Source organism: Cygnus atratus, chromosome 8 (assembly GCF_013377495.2).
Source record: "Cygnus atratus isolate AKBS03 ecotype Queensland, Australia chromosome 8, CAtr_DNAZoo_HiC_assembly, whole genome shotgun sequence".
Lineage (NCBI taxonomy): Eukaryota > Metazoa > Chordata > Aves > Anseriformes > Anatidae > Cygnus > Cygnus atratus.
Genome location: NC_066369.1, coordinates 26,116,603 through 26,129,094, shown reverse-complemented (window position 1 = coordinate 26,129,094; position 12,492 = coordinate 26,116,603). Strand labels below are relative to the sequence as shown.

Below are 12,492 nucleotides of genomic sequence, written 5' to 3'. Positions count from 1 at the left end.
GTAAAACAAATCCTGGTCTGCTGTGGCTTTTTCAAAACAATGTGAGTTGTGAACATTCAAATCTGAACAGACTGTGGGCAAATGGAAACCTTTTGGGCCTCATTTGTAGATGAAGAACAGCCTGTTAAAGATGTTCTGCTGTGGATTAACTGGTTGTTTTGTCAACACATTGCAGTTAGTGGCAAGTTGTCATTTCTTTCTTAACATTATAAGCTCTTTTGGTGATGAGTGAGATTAGCCATGATGGTGCCTCTAGGATAATAAACGCAACTCAAAGAAGCACCTTGCCCTGTGCATCTGAAAATGAGAAGTTTTCAAGTCCAGAACCTTGGTAAATTTCCTCTCTCACTCCACCTTCACCTGAATCATAGGGAAATCTGTCAGAAGGTTTTTAAGTCTGGTGGGTGGGTGGGTGGGGTTAACTGGTGTTCACCGGTTTGTTTCTCCTCAGTGTGATGACACTATGTGTATATTGAGGCATATCTCTGGTTTTTTTTCTACTACACATGTTGGTAGAGTTGCACATATTGGCCGAGTGCAACCAAAACTGACATAAGGTCCAAACAGCTGGATGAGAGCAGCTCTCACAGTGCTTCCAGTTGGATAAAATCTGGAGCAGGGATTTGTGCCCCTGGCTATTCCAGCAACACTCTCAGCCAGATGCATTGGTCTGAATAGCTCCCACAGGACTTTTGTTTAGTGGTGGACCACTACCCAACTAGAAGCTTTAATATCCTGAAATGCTGTAGGATTAATATTAATGTATGTTCTTTTAAACTGTGTGAAGAGTTCTTTAGTTTATTGCACGGGCCTTAAGGCAGCAAAGATGCTTCTTATCAATAGGTAACCTATAGTAAATACAACATGATAGGAGCAAAATATTAACTACATGAACTAAGTAAATAATGGTCACATACATGGACTGTTACATTCTGCTACAAATAGATACTCAAAGCTTAATATATTTTTCCTGAAAACTCCTGAAACTTACGGTTAATGTAGACTCCTTAAAGCAGTCTTCGAGACTGCTCAAGAACTCACAACTGTCATTCTCTGCTGTTCCAAATATTGAAATGTCCTCTGCTGATTTGCTTTCCTTGGTTGCTGAATATATAATTGCTCACAAGTCCCTATGAAATCAGTACATTTCATAATCTGAAATAATGAAACCTTTTAAAAAACTGTTGTGCTTTTTCTAGAACTTAATATTTGAGATATGCTACCAAGTTGTGACTGGACACACAAACCATACGGTTTGTTTATTTTTTTTCTCCAAGTATAACCGTTTCATAAGGTTTCTAGTGTGTATTCATGAGAGAAATACAAAAATTTATTTCATACGAGCATGATATGTAGTTGTACACTTGTTCTTGGAATGTGAACATGAGCTGATAAAGAAAACAAAGGCATACAAGATTTTTTAAAAATTACCCTACTTTTGAAAATATTTATCTCCTGATTAAAATTTCTTAAGATTATTTCTATTTGTGAGCAAAAGCAGCAAGTTCTTCCTCTTTGTTGCTGTTTTATTCTTTAAATCAATAATGGTGATGCTGTAAATTCATTTTTCTGTACAGATATTCTTGATTGCATTTGCAGGCTACCTATATTTATATGAAAGCTGCTTATCTCAGTATGTTTGGACCTGATGACTGCAGTCCTTTTGGAGACAACGAAGTTGAATTATTTAGGTAAAATTTGCTAACTCTGTTACAACAGTTTCATATCAAGTCACAGTATATATGGAAAAGAGGCAAAATTACTCATTGTGCAGTTTGGAAGATATGCACAAATAGCATTGGAATTGGTAAGAAATTGAAGAATGAAACATTACCCTTAGACTAAAGAAGACCCTGAATTCAGACAGCAGATTTCTACTGGCCTGGAAATATTTTAGAGACAGGTATTAGTTCTGTCAGCCATACAGTAGCTACTATAGTTGCATGTACCATTCACATTCTTTTTCAGTTGTTTCTTTTAATCAAAACGGCATGTAAGATCGGAAAGCCTTAATGGATTATGCTACAAGATAGATGCCTGTAACAGCTAATGGAGACAAAATCAGTACAATTTGATTTTTGGGCTTTGAGTCTGAGACCAATATTAAATAGTTACATGTGCAAGAAAATATTTGCATTATTGACCCAGTAATTTAATATATTTCTAATGATTAAGCTTTAAAAAGCCTAAATTTCGCTGTACCAAACAAAATTAATTACTTTGTTTTTCTGAGAATGTGTCTATAAAATTTTAGTATCACTTTTTAATGTGCTTAAAATATATTGATACTTCTCAGGCATTCCATATCTTATATAATTATTAAAAGCAGATTTCATTGGATTTGGGATCCATTGCAAAGGGAATCAGTTTGGTCTTTGGGAGAATGGGAGGAACACTGACAAAAGCCAAGCTTGCCTCTTTCTCAGTCTGTGAAGATGGGCCTTTATAAGTTAGGTGCCTCACCTAATTTATTCTTTTGGGTGGGGAAGAGTCCTTATTTCTGCTGCTTGATTAAAGTGGAAGCTTAAAAGAGATATGTATGTCCTGCATAAAGACAGCTTTTGTGAATATGTATTGCTCTGCTTCCCTAGAGACAGCAATAAGCAGCTTTTTAATGTTCTCTCCACTTAGATTTTTTTTTTAAAGTTTGAATATTGTTTTCCCAGAGGTTCATAGAGGAAAAATTCCTTACTTTTTTTTTTTAAAAAAAAAAAAAACTTTCAGGATTGTTCCCAGCTTGAAACTGAAAATTGCAGGGAAATCACTGCCTACAGAAAAGTTTGCCATTCGGAAAGCTCGACGATATCTTTCTTCAAACCCCATTCCTTTACCTGTTCCACCTTTGGTAAGTCAGAAATATTCTGCCCCCTGCCCCTCACCCATTACATTTTTTTTTTAATTTATTGAAATAAAACCAAGATAATTAGAATACTATCTTTCCGTGTTTCTAAGGTAAAACCTCTGCAAGAGACTGGAATGTTCCCAAAACAAAGCCAAATGAATGCAAGGAATGCTGTAAAACTGGGGCATGCAGCAGCCACAGGGAACTAAGCCAGTTGTTTGTGACACATAAATGTGTTGCATGTGTAACTCATTATTCTAACTATGGACTAGCATGCTCCTATCAGCTTTCTTTTAATTACCTTTTGAAGAACTTTGCCCTTGGTCTCTTCTGTCATGTGTCAATTACTAAGACTATTAAAAGAAGACTTTAAGGTACAAGAGAGCGGAAAAAATCAAGAAACCAATGCTAGAACTGGGGGCTCTGTGTAAGCAATTCCTTAATGTGCCCCTGAATGTTTGCAGTGTGGTGCTCTCCAAAGCACCTCAGGGGTGGTAGGATGAAACACAGCCAAGTTTCTTTAGCCATTCCAGAGAGCTGTTGCATACAGTTAATTTTTTTTTTTTTTGCCTGTAGTGCTGGCTAGTTCCCCATGGCCAGGTAAGATCAACTGCATAAGGCACCCATTGCCTAGCACATGGTGCACTTACGAAAATCTGTCTGGAAAGACCAAGTAAAAGAACATAAAAGATTTTGACTCCACAGGTTTGCCAAGTTCAGTGGCATTAACATTTGCAGTGCCTTGAGCTGTTTTATTTGAGTAACAGATGGATAATTAGTAAATACTCTTTAAGAAAAATGCCTGAGCAAGGAGATCCTCTTGGAGACACCAGTGAGTAGTCATTTCTCAGCCCACCAGCTGGTTATGTGACACACTGCTGCTTGAACAAACATAGTCTCCTGCAGATAAGGTACAGCACAGCATGGGTATTCACTAGTGGCCGCTTTCAACCAAGTCATGAGTCTGAAATGAGAGGAAATGATGAGATTACTTTGATTTGCCTTTCAGGTTTCAGAGATTGTAGAGAATAAATAAATATACACACCTGGAGTTTGGTTGGGCTATTCTAATGGAGTTTTAACAAAACGGGTTTCTGTGCTAAAGGCTTTCCTTGGGGTGGTGGGGACACTGCAGTCTTTCTTTCTGCTGCAGTTGCATTTCTGAGGCAGCAGATGCCGCAGCTGAACAGTTGAAAGCACTCAGGATGTGGAATGGGTGCAGAATCCCATTTTAAGATTTTTCTTTTCAATGTGAAGGGACTTGCTGAGAGGAGAGAAGTCTTAAATATTTAGCCTAGAATAAATATAGTTTGAGTATTTCTGAGTCTAAACCATGGTAATAAATCTACGCTAGATACAGTAAGTTCAACACCAGTTTTCAGTGTTGTAACATGGAAAGCAATGCTGAAACAACAGTGACCAGACTTAACATCATTTCATCTATTGTAGCCTGACATCTTGTTGTACAGTAGCTCCAGAAGTCAGTTATTCTGTACAGAAACTTTAAAGAAAAGCTCTAAATTATCATATTCAGCTTAGGTCATAAAAATAAAATAAAATAAACTTGTCATGAGGACCAGTGGGAAATACTACAGAAACTAACGTCATTAGCTTTGTGATTGCTCTTGGCAGTTGCCACTTCAATACATTTGGTCTGGTGATGTACTCTAAGGGAGAACCCTAATAACAACCAGGAATTAAAACAATAGTTTTTAGTTAAAGGTACCCTAAGAACAGTTGAATTATGAAAGAAGTTACTGTTTGTGGGAATGTCAAACAAACCTGAAGAATTTAAGGGGTTTATGGTTCAGCTCTAGAATTCTGTTGGTTTGTTTGAAGCTTGGCTTAAAGGTTGGGGGTTTTGGTTCTGTTTGCTTTCTTGAGATTTCTTACTTTTCTCTGGAAGCAATATATTATAACTACTTACTATTATCACCGCCTTGGCTAGGCTAGAACTGAAAAGCAAGAGGAGATCTTAATAAAAGGATAGATAGTCATGTGCTGTTAAAGTTATGTTTGTCTGTTTTGTTAGTACTTGCCTTCATCTATAAGTGCGATTGTGCTGGCATTCTCTTCAAGCATCTTCCTTGGCATCAAGTGCAGTAAATGGCTCTTCAGTTGTTTTCCAGGACTAATTTGCTCTGAAAAACAATGTAACTAGCTTCCATTTGCAATGAAAATATGTTTTGATGAACTGAGTTTTTAGCTAAGAAATCTGTAACTTTTTCATCGTACAGAGATAATAAGTATTTGATAGCTGTGTTTATCCAGTACTGTAATTAACAATGTTGTCTTCTCTCCCTGACCTTAGGAAATGATGTATATCTGGAATGGCTATGCTGTAATTGGACAATGTCCCAACTTAACAGAAGGCATGTTAGAGACTTTAATTGAAGCAGAAGAAGCATTGGCAAGAAGTCCAGGTAATCAGTGATATCGTTTAAGCAGGTATTTTACAGCGCAATAGCTAAAGATACTATCTGTGAATAAAGAGAGACGCTTGTTAGTAAAGTTAATCTGATCATAGGAGGAAGGTAGATTATGAAACCATAAACTGTTTGCGCAGATAGGACTAATTTTCCTTGTTTATCATAGCAATAACTTACAATAGTAGCAAGCTATTTTCCGCCCACAGATGTGTAGTAGGAATAGTTTATGATATGTATTAAGGACTGTTTATTTTGGTAGATCAAAATCAGCATATGAATTGATTTGATTACTTAGATCATGAAGCTTTGTTATCCTTAGATACCGTATTTCAGTTTTGAAGGATAAATAGGAATGGACGAGTATCAGTCTTCTGTTCTAAAAGTGCTGTCAACTTATGACATGACCTTGGAGTGATATTTGGAGTGTCCTTGGGGTGGACTTGAATGATATTTGTGTGTTGAAAACTGAGATATCAGGGATTGGCTTCCTTTGCACTATAAAGGAGCATAAGAAAGGAGATAATATTGACCTGGAACAGGCTCTGCTACCACATCTTTTGTCAGTCTGTTAATTAGCCATCCATGAGAAAGTTGAATTGCCATTTATTTCTCGGCAATCTTCCCCAACTCTTATAGAAATGCAGCCAGTCTCTGCAATCACAAAGTCTCCCCTTACTAAATAGTTGATCTTATTATTACATACCACCTTCCTGCAAAAGTATCGATCCCGTCTTGACAAAGGAATGTGGTTATGTCACTGCACTGCAGTCTTTTCTAGGACCTTCGTCTTCCTGTGCACATTGTTACACAAGTATTCTTCTAGAGTTGAAAGAGTTGCTTGGAAAAATGGCTAAAGCTGTCTCCTTTTTAATTATTTGAGAACAAACAAAAATATTTTCACTGAAGGTGACATCTTAGTAGAAGTCATTTGTCTGTTTCACCTTTTGTCACACATTTTGCTACTTTATTTTGGGTAAGTGAATTATTTTGCTATTCCCTTTTTTCTTAGTTGGTAAATAGTGAATAAGGCTGACGTTTTGCAGGGATTTGTGGAAGCTGATTCATGTTTGTAGAACACTCTGAGGACACACAATTGAAAAGTGCGATATATTTTTAAACGCACCAACAATACCACGTGACAGAGTTACACCAATAAGATGTAAATCTGTTAACAGAAATAACATCTCGAAATGCAAATCTGATATGCACAGTTGTGTCTAGGGTAGGTTCATAAATGTTTTGGATTTTTTTATGCAGTTGGGGGCAGTTTGTAGGCTGTATTATAAGTAGAGGAGATGTGTGCATATGAACATGTTCATGGAACAGATGTCCAAGAGAGATAACTGATCTGCTTTTTGTTTTTCTTGTGAAATAACTCTTCTGAGGCCTTGAGACATCTGACCGGGCACATACTTAGTGCGTCACCTTTTGCCCTCTTTGGGCATTCCTTCTAAGTTAGTGTAGTTAGTATATGTCTTTGGGCATCTTCCCTCAGTTTTGCTTTGATGATGTATTGTATATAGATGTTTCTTTTGGATTTAGCAATACAAATGACTGCAATTGGATCAAGACCTCCAAAAGGACCGTCCAAAGGGGAACAACTGTTCCATGTAGAATGCGTCAGCATTTTATCAGCTGGGGTGGCAGAGGAAGAACTAGGTAAAGGACTACAGTAGTAGACATAAGGTGAAATTCAGTAGCTCAAGATGTGGTATCACACATTTTGCAGAAATTCCTATTAGCTAGTATTTTGTGATACAAGTTTGTCTGTGATAGCAGGAAACTGCACTGAATGAACTTAATGGATCATTCAGTTCCTTCTGTCCTGTGTTCCAGTAACGAGATTTTACTCACACCTACCTGTGCAAGTTTCCCCGCAGGGAGGAAAGTCTCCAGTGTTCTAAAGTTTTCTAAAATGTGCCATTTGCTTCATCTTGCAGCTACGGAATTGCTAGCAGATGACCAGTGTGTGATAAAACTGTTAAAGGGTTTATGCCTCAAGCATTTGGGCAAGATTGCAGAGGCAGAAGGCCATTTTAATTACATCTACTTGAAGTAAGTTGTCATACCTGGTGTGCAGGAGAACTCTTGAATTTCTCAGTAACTGTCAAGTAACTGCAACCTGAATGTAAATAGAAAGGGGAGGACTACAGTATCTCTAGTATTTATTTCACTTGTTTCGATATCACAATTTTGATTGCCAGTATTGTTAGCTATGTAAGGAGGAAGAACTGCAATTCTGTACTTTTTACTAAGATATTTTTTCCTCTTTGGAGGCTATACATGCATAAAATTTTTGAGATACTGCTGCTATTTTCCCTCTTTTCCTCTCACCAGTCATGAAGAAGCCATGCTCAAAGAACCAAATGCAGTCTGCAGAGACAGATGGCAGCACGATTGTACTTGGAACTTCTATACATCGTGCAGTAAATGGCATCTCTTCTTCTCAGTTCACACAGACAGAGCTCATTTTATTCTCACCTTTTCTAATAATTCCCTTATAATAAAGGGAATATTTTTTAAATCCCAAGATATAACATATTGTATAGGATAGTTATGTAAAGTACACTTTTAATAACCCAGAAGGTAGCTTTGGGTAGAGAACACAACAAGTGTTGTAATGAAGATTGATTGCTCTTTCTGATCTTAGCTAATCTCCTATTTATTTGTGTTTGGAGCTCTTAAATGAAGGAAATAATATATCATTTCAAGATATTGAGGCTATTTCTTTTCCAATGCAGTGAGAAGAAGATAAAATATGACCATTATCTAATTCCAAATGCTTTGTTGGAGCTGGCCTTACTGTATCTGGACCAGGATAGAAGAGAAGAAGCAATAAAACTACTGGAAAGAGCAAAGTAAGCAATTGAAAAGTCTTTGCTGATGGGTCAGTATGTTATTTTACTGATGGGTAGGAAGCAGACACATTAATACTACAGAAACTCATTGTTTCCTTTATTCAGCAGAAGCAGACATGCCCTAGTTTTGGCTTGGGCCTTTTCAGGTAGTAGACACTATCTGATTGTTCAGTCTGTGAGTTACCAATCCATTCTGATAAGAGCAAAAATAATTTTAAAGATCTTAATATGAATGTCAAGGGCTTCCATAAGGAATAATCCATGTGTAACTAAATGTAATTATTTTTGTAGTCTATTTATTTATCCATAGAAGATGTATTAAATGAAATCAAAGCTCTGTGTTAGGGCTGAAATAATATTACTCAGATTGATGGCTAGCAGTGCTGTTTTTTTTTCGTTGATGAAATACATTGAAGATGATGTTTCAGTTTTCATTTATCTTTGTGTTCTTTTGTCTGCATCTGAAAGACAGCTGAAACACCTGCCATTGCTATTTTTGTTGTGATTGATGTTTCTATCCAAGTAGGTTTATCAGGAATAGTTGGACTGGATCATGTATGTTCATTATTATAAAATCAACAAAATAGAATTTTGACTCTGTCCCAGTCTTTGCTTCTCTGCTGGGCCAAGATTTCTATTGGGGGGGAAGAAAAAGAAAAGAAAAAAAAAAAGGCAGTCCAAACCAAGCAACCCTCATCTCCCTCAGGCATCCTGCCGCAGGGCAGTTCACCTCTCTGCCTGGATGCTGAATGAGGCCAGATGTTGCACGTTTCCAAGTGCACAGAATCACACCGGCCGCTGCTGCAGGTGTGTTGCTACAAAACTGATCTCTGGCCCCAACTTTCAAAGAAGTCGCAGAGAGTTCTTCTGTTGCACTTTTGTCCAAGTCAGTCCAACATGTAAGAGTGGTGAATCAGTCTGCTGAAGATGATGCCAAAAGCCTGTCAACATAAAAATTAAAATATTGCAGCTCTTAATCTCCTGTGCTGATGAGCCTGATTCTCTGTGGGCTCATGGAAGTTATTAGGAATAGCAAAAATTGCATTAGCAAAATGCAGTGGAAATTGTTTCAGTCAATTTCACATTCCTCAAAGCACGCCTTGCCTCAAATCCTCAGTTTCTTTGCTCAAATCTTAAAAAGAAGCCTAGAAATTACTGCTTCAGAGCTTCTCACTCTGTCTGGTACAGCTGTCAGTCCCTGTTCAGCCTTCCCACCTCTCACCTGGCAGCTTGTGTGGCTCAGGTCCCCTCAAGGGAAGATGTTGGCTTAAAGAAGGGCACAGCAGATAGCAGCTCTTAAAAATCTCTTGTTACCCAGTGTTTGAAAGGCTAATACTCGGGCTTGTTATGCTCAAAACACTCATGGAAACGTGGAGAGAAAAAAAAAGGGTGTCTGTCTTATTTCAGTCGATCACTAAAAACTTCAACCTTTAACTTACCACCTGTAACATTATATACACTCGATCAGAATGCACAGGTTTTATAAGCCTTCAGCTAAAAATGCTGAGTGTCTTTTCAGCCACTAGGGGGAGAACGCATTGTCTGTGGTGGATTTCAGGATTGCAAAATTATGCTTGCTGTTGGCAGGAGTGGAGATGAGTGCTCTGCTTGTGCATGATGCTTGATTTACTTGACCTAAATCCACGTACTGCTGCTGGCTTGAATGTTTCAACTCTAGGAGAAAGAGTGGAATGAGATAATAAACAGTTTTGGCTTGGTCATGCATGGAAATATTTCTATTTGTATTACCATAAGCAATAAGCAAGAATATCAGCCTGCTGATGAGAAATACAAGAGGCATTTTTTAATGTCTGCATGACAAAATCTACTTAGTTTTCAGCAAAATCTCCAAAGTGTTTCAGATCAGCATGCAGCACAACCCATTCACTTCGACGTCTCAGTCAGCCTCTTGAGTGCTGCATACATAAAATTGTAAGCTGGTGTAGGATGGGTGAGGAGTCCTTTGTTTTCGCAGAGACTGCCACTGCTACAGTGGCAGATGCTTGCCTCCATGATTGATTTGAATTATGAATTCTGAGCTGAAATGCTTTTAAAGTATACAGACTGCTTAATACTTGATGTAACGTTTCTGTAAAGGTGACAGTATCTGCTAAAAGAATATTAGATGGTCTAATCTTCATTGGTGTCTAGATTCTGTTTCCATTCTTCAGGAGTTGAAATGTTAGTTCCTAGTAAGGTCTGCGTTTTCCCTGTGGTCCTGGGAACAGCAGATACCACCTCTGTTGCTTTGGAGGTCTTGGAATTCTTAGCTTCTTTTCTCCTGGATGCTATTTCTATTATGTTTCTTAAATTGTTTTACTGTGATTTGGCAAGTAGCTTGTAGACAACTACAGGTATCCAGAATAAACTGTACCACTGAAACATACATCTTTCTTTTTACCATTGTACCAAATGTAGGCAATTTAAAACTTCATCTTTGAGTTATGAATTTATTCAGCTTTTTAATAATCTGGAAATGCAATGTTCATTGTACATTGCCTAGCAGTTATCAGCGGTTGTCGGTCTCATTCCTGTCCTTACCATACCTAGCGAAGGTTCGTATCGCTGCTGCAAAATGTTTAAATCCTTGCTGTTAGCACACATTCCTCATCTTAGTAAAATGAGGAAAAAAATCATGAAAATAGGTGTTCAAATTCATCAGTCATACTTTGGGAGTGAAAAAACCACCTAATTTCTGAATGCAAACTAAGTGGATGTTATGGATATTTAATATGGACTCAATATTTTGATTGAGTGGAACAGATTCAATTTCTTATTAAGCTATATTTTTCTGGTAATTGCCAGACAGTAGAACTACAAATAAAGAACAAAGAGCTACATTGTTTGGCCAGAAACACATGCCTTGTATTTTACAGTAGGCAACAAAGGAGCTTGTGAAGAAAAGGCTTTTTGCTGTCTACAGTTGTTTTACTTAGAACAATAATATAAAGATAACTTGAAAATATTTAAATATATATATATATATATATATTCATCAGAGTGGATCTGCTTTTGTTTTAGACATAACTACAAGAATTACTCCATGGAAACGAGAACACATTTCAGAATTCAAGCTGCCCTGCATCAAGCCAAATCCTCCCCAGAAAATGGAATGCACTCTGGAGCCTCGGCAGTGTCGTAACTTTTTCTTCTTTGATGTGCTGTTTGTTGCAAACTTTGGTGCAGACAATTACTGACACTTTAGAATTATTTTTCCTTCTCTTTCAAGTCACTGAGAAACCAAATCATTTAAAATTTTAAAGGTGATGCATAAAACATTAATCCAATGTGATAACATGGCAAAAAAAAAACCTCAAACCAACTATAACCCATAAAAATATTGTTTTTTCAGCGGTGGCTTTTTTAATACTTATATCTGTGTAGTTCTCTTTTCAATCATGTGCCTTTTCTTTCTTGTATTCACAACATCTGCTAAGCAAGATAGAACGTAAAGTGGAACAACTGGAAAAAAAAAGCAACACTAAACTTTTCATGGTTCACGGATTTAATCAGAGTGAGCTTTAAACGTTCATTTGAATTCATACTGCTAGCAGTTGAGAAGGAAGCTTCTCTTTTTCCAAGTCTCTACTTGAAATGATGTGAGAAAATCTCAGTGCACAAGAAACACAGCAGGGAGGAGCTCTCAATCCTGGGCATTTTCAATTGTGCATAGAATGTCTCTTTACTAGCTTTTAGTAGTTGCTTTTTTGCTGCTGTAAGAAACTTGCTGGTGAAGAAAATGTTCTCCCTTATGCAAGTATCTTGACATTTTCTTTAATCTTGTCTTTGTGTCAAGTCTGCTGCTTGTAGTGCCTGAATGATTTACCAAGGATTTTAGAGGGGGGGGGGGGGGGGAGAAGGTGGTAGCAGTATAAAACTGCATCTCTTCTTTGACGAGTTTAAAAATGGGAGGACCTTAGGAAACAGCTCTGCCGTCAGAACAAATATGATTTGAAGTTTATATCGTATTCAAAGCACAAGTCCTTGAAGGTCACTTAAGAAACAGCAATATTCCACTGGCTGCACAGCCATACAGAGTTACTGTGACAGTCAATTTCTTCTTAAAATGATTGTTCTTAGAGATGTCCTACTTGAGATGTCCATGTTTAAAGAGACCATATGGCAATGTTTCCTGTGTTGAGAAGCTTGGGTTGGAGCAGAAGCAGGCTCTTTTGGCAGGGTGCTCTGCCATTTACAAAGGAGATCTTTTTTCTTTTTGCTCTTTATTATATTTTTGGAGAACCTGTGAGGAAGTAGGGCATTGAGAATAGAGCGACAGGCTAGCTCTTCTTTCCATTGCTGTCTGCCATATAATTGCGGCTTTTCTGCAAAACTTTTGAAGTCACACGTAAAACAAATTTGC

At 37.5% G+C, this 12,492-nt stretch overlaps 1 protein-coding gene across 2 annotated transcripts in view; it reads left to right on the top strand.

Moving 5' to 3' along the window:
- The window catches only part of TTC39A (tetratricopeptide repeat domain 39A), a 44,670-nt gene extending 33,110 nt beyond the window's left edge, over nt 1–11,560 (top strand). For both annotated transcript variants that reach the window (XM_035537725.1, XM_035537724.2), the window contains exons 13-18: nt 1,600–1,691; nt 2,725–2,845; nt 5,154–5,265; nt 7,212–7,326; nt 8,013–8,129; nt 11,151–11,560. In XM_035537725.1, coding sequence (XP_035393618.1) covers nt 1,600–1,691; nt 2,725–2,845; nt 5,154–5,265; nt 7,212–7,326; nt 8,013–8,129; nt 11,151–11,271 — 678 coding nt within the window. In that variant the 3' untranslated portion in view covers nt 11,272–11,560. The remainder of the gene's footprint in view (nt 1–1,599; nt 1,692–2,724; nt 2,846–5,153; nt 5,266–7,211; nt 7,327–8,012; nt 8,130–11,150) is intronic.
- The last annotated feature ends 932 nt before the right edge of the window (nt 11,561–12,492 follow it).